General features: G+C 49.3%; 2 protein-coding genes across 2 annotated transcripts; both read right to left on the minus strand.

Annotated features, from left to right (window-relative positions):
• Nucleotides 1–20: 20 nt before the first annotated feature.
• On the minus strand, nucleotides 21–1,663 carry COCMIDRAFT_9492 (uncharacterized protein; the record flags this gene model as incomplete). Its single annotated transcript, XM_007694628.1, has 3 exons — nucleotides 21–448; nucleotides 629–1,299; nucleotides 1,351–1,663. Coding segments are annotated over 3 exons (1,412 nt in total), but the record flags the coding sequence as incomplete, so codon positions are not given.
• A 1,100-nt stretch (nucleotides 1,664–2,763) lies between these two features.
• On the minus strand, nucleotides 2,764–3,327 carry COCMIDRAFT_30435 (uncharacterized protein; the record flags this gene model as incomplete). Its single annotated transcript, XM_007694629.1, has 3 exons — nucleotides 2,764–2,932; nucleotides 2,993–3,157; nucleotides 3,206–3,327. The coding sequence occupies 3 exons, from the start codon at nucleotides 3,325–3,327 to the stop codon at nucleotides 2,764–2,766; spliced, it is 456 nt and encodes a 151-aa protein (XP_007692819.1).
• Nucleotides 3,328–4,148: the final 821 nt, after the last annotated feature.

Consider the following 4,148-nt stretch of genomic DNA (forward strand, 5'->3'; position numbering starts at 1 on the left):
AAGTGTCGTTCGCGTTCGACGTTAAATGCTGAAGCACCGCGTCTTGCACCTCTGGCGTGTAGCGCTTCTCTTGGGCTAGGCGACACACTTTCTGCTGGATAAACACCTCTACTGCTGCAGCCACTGACTCGGCGTTCAGCTCAAGGCTGAGCCTCATTCTGTGCTCAGCACGCTCCAGTTCTTCCTCAATATCTGGCCAGTTGCGACTGGACACAATCCACTTAACGCGAGGGGACGTAGACGACTGCTTCACGATAAAGCTAAGTAACTTTGGTAAGTCTGTTGCGCATTCGTCGAGCGCGTCAACAATTAGATACGTTGTGCCTAGGCCTGCATCTTGCAGCACGTCAGCGAAGATTTCTGTCAGGGCGACCCAGGCGTTCGCGTCCTCGAACAAGCTTTTGCCTGCGTGGTCGTGCTTCTTGCGGACGTGCGATGCAAGCGACGGCTGCCGGTGCACAAGCATGTACAGCAAGCCCCGNAGCACAGCTGTGGCACTATTAATGCGCGTGTCGGTCGCCTGGCAGAAAAAGTATGATATAAGGGTAGGTTTCGGCGTCAAGTTTTGCAGTTCGTCGATAATNCCACACAGCAGCATCGTCTTGCCTTTGCCAGGATCGCCTTTCACCCACAGTATTCGGTTCTCTAGGTCTTGCTGCCACTGCTGGAAGGTGTCGTTGTCAAGGACCCAGCGGTAAGCGTCTGTAAGCAACCCGCCTTTAGTCTCTTCGATCCGCTTCTTATCATCGCGCGAGTTACTAGGACACAAGTCTTGCATGCACTTATTCTGCTTGTCAACCTTGTATAGAACCCGCTTCATTGCTTCAGCTAGATTCTCGCCATCGATCGGGGACAAGCTGACGCCAAGGATACCCATCAGGGAGTATGCACGGTCTGCTGGGATTGTTGTAGTGCGATGTTCAATCCAGGTAACGCGTTCATCAACACTAAAGTTAGACAACAGTTCACCCTGCAGCGCTAGACTAGGGATGCCCGTAACTTCACACACTTCTTTTGCTAGCGATAATTTATCACCAAGCTTAGTCCCTTCTTTAGAGAAGAACTCTACTATAGACGGTGCGAGAAGCTCTTGCAGTGTCCATCCACGGATAAACCATCTGCTATTTTTAAGCGTGAACTCAGCCTTCTGCTCGCTTCGCACAGGATCGCTACCGACCGAAGTGCATAGAACGTTGCGCGAATAGAAGTAGCGCTGTATCGTGCTGCCGTACCATCTCGACATAGTATAGAGAATAGAGAGCATCCAGATCCACAAAAGCCATCGTAAATCGTGGTCGCCTGACGTCACTGGTAGAGGTTGATCAGAGACATCCGATAGATANACATAACACCGAGCTGCATCGCGGTACCAGCGAAACATCGATCGGATGGAGAAGGCAAGTTCAGCCTTGTTGGCCTTGTCGATGCAGCACGTGTCGATCCAGAAGTACTGAAGGTTGTCGCGCCGTGCCTGTTCTCCGCAGAAGATGATCTTCTTATAGCCCGGCTTTGTCTTGCCGCCGCCTGTCTGGAGGTCTGCAAAGGTCACCTCGTCGCCATCTGCGCCCCAGGTGTGTGAGAGTATCGCGTAAGGGGGTATATCACCATCGTCGAAGCTGTGGATGCTGAGCTCTCCGCTTTCGCTGTACTGTAAGAGCCGCATAGGTTCGCGTGGGTGTATAGTAGGTATATGCGATGAGAACAGGATTCGAAGGGCTGGACTCAGTAGCCTAGTGGTGTGGGCGCTTGCTTGCTAGTTGCTTTCCTGCTACCGATGGATGGTCAGCATACAGAGAGAANGACGAGCAGGTGCACCAGCTTAGATACCAACAGGACCCTGTGATGCGTCAAGATGTCGCGAGCTGAGGCTGCCGGCTCTCGCTGTATTCTTGGCTTGGTGGTGAAGCCTATGTGAAGCCCCAGGCGGGGTAAGGCGTGCTATGCATGCGCCGTGTACTGCTGGCAAGGCTGAAGCGCATCTGCATCGAAAGCTGCAGAGGAGCTGAGGCCCTTGGCGCTACAGTCGCTCTCCATGCAGATACCGGCGCATGCGTTAGCTCAGGCGCATCGATCCGCTGCGCTACTGTGGGCTTTGGCGACCGCAGGACCGTTGATCCTTCTAGCGCGTCGCTTTTAAGAAGCCAACAGAATCCACAACCAGTCTGCTTCTAAGAATAGCTGGCAGCTGCGCGCTTGAGCAGCACCCGATGGAAGCTTCTAGAACTGCGCCACAGCTTTAGCTCTTTTGGCATAGCGCAGGTGTACATCGTAGGCCGCTAAACGTTTGCAATCCTGCTTTGTCAGTGTTCCAAGTCCTCTCGCTAAACGTGAAGGACTAGCACACTGAGCCGGACAAACTCGGAGTATACCTAAATAGAGGCTGCACGTCTTCATATTATGGATACAGGCTCTACAGCCTGCTGTAAACTAAATAGGACTTCCGGATAAGCTAGCTATGCTTGTATGGAGTATAGAACAGGGGTTTAGCGTTATTGCCGCTTCCTCGCTCAACACGAAAGATTCATTCGCGCACCCAAGATTGCCGTAATTTTACTATTTCAGGCTTATGATAGACAGAGATAGATCTAAAGAGTATATAAATATATACTTGAATCCAAGAGTCTCTGCGGCTTCGGCATAAGGTGCTTGGGCAATGTTGGTGGTTCGTTGCGGAGGGATGTTCGACCCACAGGGACGGACGTTATCCCAATTAACAGTAGTGCTATTAATTGCTGTTTGCCTGTTTCTCTGCTAGTTTTGTATCTACATGCAAGGTGCTACAGACGGCGCATGCTCAGGCGTTGTGGAGTTGGTAAGACATCGTACTACAATGTCCAGCGTCTTACTATCAACAAGCAATTGCTCTACATCACTCGATCCTCCAGAGATCATTATCAAATCTACTGCAATTCCATCTACACCCATACATTGCCTGGATCTCCCATTGTTAGAAAAGTTAAGAACATAAACTAATTAGGGATGGAGATGTTACCACTCTATAGCCGCAGCCCCATTTGGGACACTTCCAGGGATGCGGAACTTTGCTGACTGATTCCCTGCACAGTTCTTTGGATTCGCAATAGCAGAAATTGGTAAGAATGTCGCATTGTCGAAGGTCAAAGTGGCCTGGCAGGTAGTGTTGCGGATGTTGACTAGCCTGCGTGTGGTCAAAGCTGTAGTGTAGCAGAATAATGATAAGACTCACTGGTAGTAAAGCTCTTCCTCAGCGCTTAATTGAACTACTGGACCCGTGAGGACTGGTAGTATCTGATTGAATGGAACAACTTGGGCGAGCGAAACCGTCCAGAAGAACGATAGGAATAGCATGATTCGAAACGAACAATAGCGTTAGAGATAATCGTGTGACAAAAGAACCATGTTAAGTCGATATTTAAGAATAAATAGAAAATTTGCTGTCAAGTACCGACAGCATGGAATTGTTACTGGAACCAGTTTATGGTGCCTTGAATCGGGTATCCGTATACGCAAACACGGCCCAATCCCATTCGAAGACACTTGGACTCATCTTACCATATTAATTATTGTACTTGCTGGAGTAGTATTCACAGGAATGCACACATGATGGAGCCGTACTATCCAAGATACCCAGAGTATATACCCCACACCGAACTTTCTATCCGATTCTCGGTTCCAGATGCGCGAGTTATCAAGCGCCTTCTTGCACATTGCGAGGAGGAAGAAAACCTAAGATTCAAAGCTGCTGGGAATACCCTCTATCCCCACGTTAAGACTTTGTCTCGTTTGTTGTCGCGACACAGGATTCAAGTCGAACGTACAACTGCAAACGAGCTAGGGGTTACCTTATTCTTACCACCTCCGCCTTGCCAGGAGCCAAAGCATAAAATTATAGCCCGCCTTAGAAGAAAGTTTCTAAAGAATGTGCGTTCTGGCTACCGGGATGTGAATGAGGAGTTCACAACCCAGCCTACACAGTCGCGAAGCCCTAAGTGGGTTGTTTTGTCCTATTATTATTATTATTCCATTATAGTCCTGTATCAGCCGTTGGCTATGTAAGACTTTTGGCCAAAGGCCGTTCTATCTAACTAGTTACAATTTGGTACTTTGTGCTGTGTTGCGTGACTATGGTGCTTCGGCCTTTCTCTAGCTAAGCTATAATTAGCTTTGTA

Source organism: Bipolaris oryzae (genome assembly GCF_000523455.1).
Source record: "Bipolaris oryzae ATCC 44560 unplaced genomic scaffold scaffold_229, whole genome shotgun sequence".
Taxonomy (NCBI): Eukaryota; Fungi; Ascomycota; class Dothideomycetes; order Pleosporales; family Pleosporaceae; genus Bipolaris; species Bipolaris oryzae.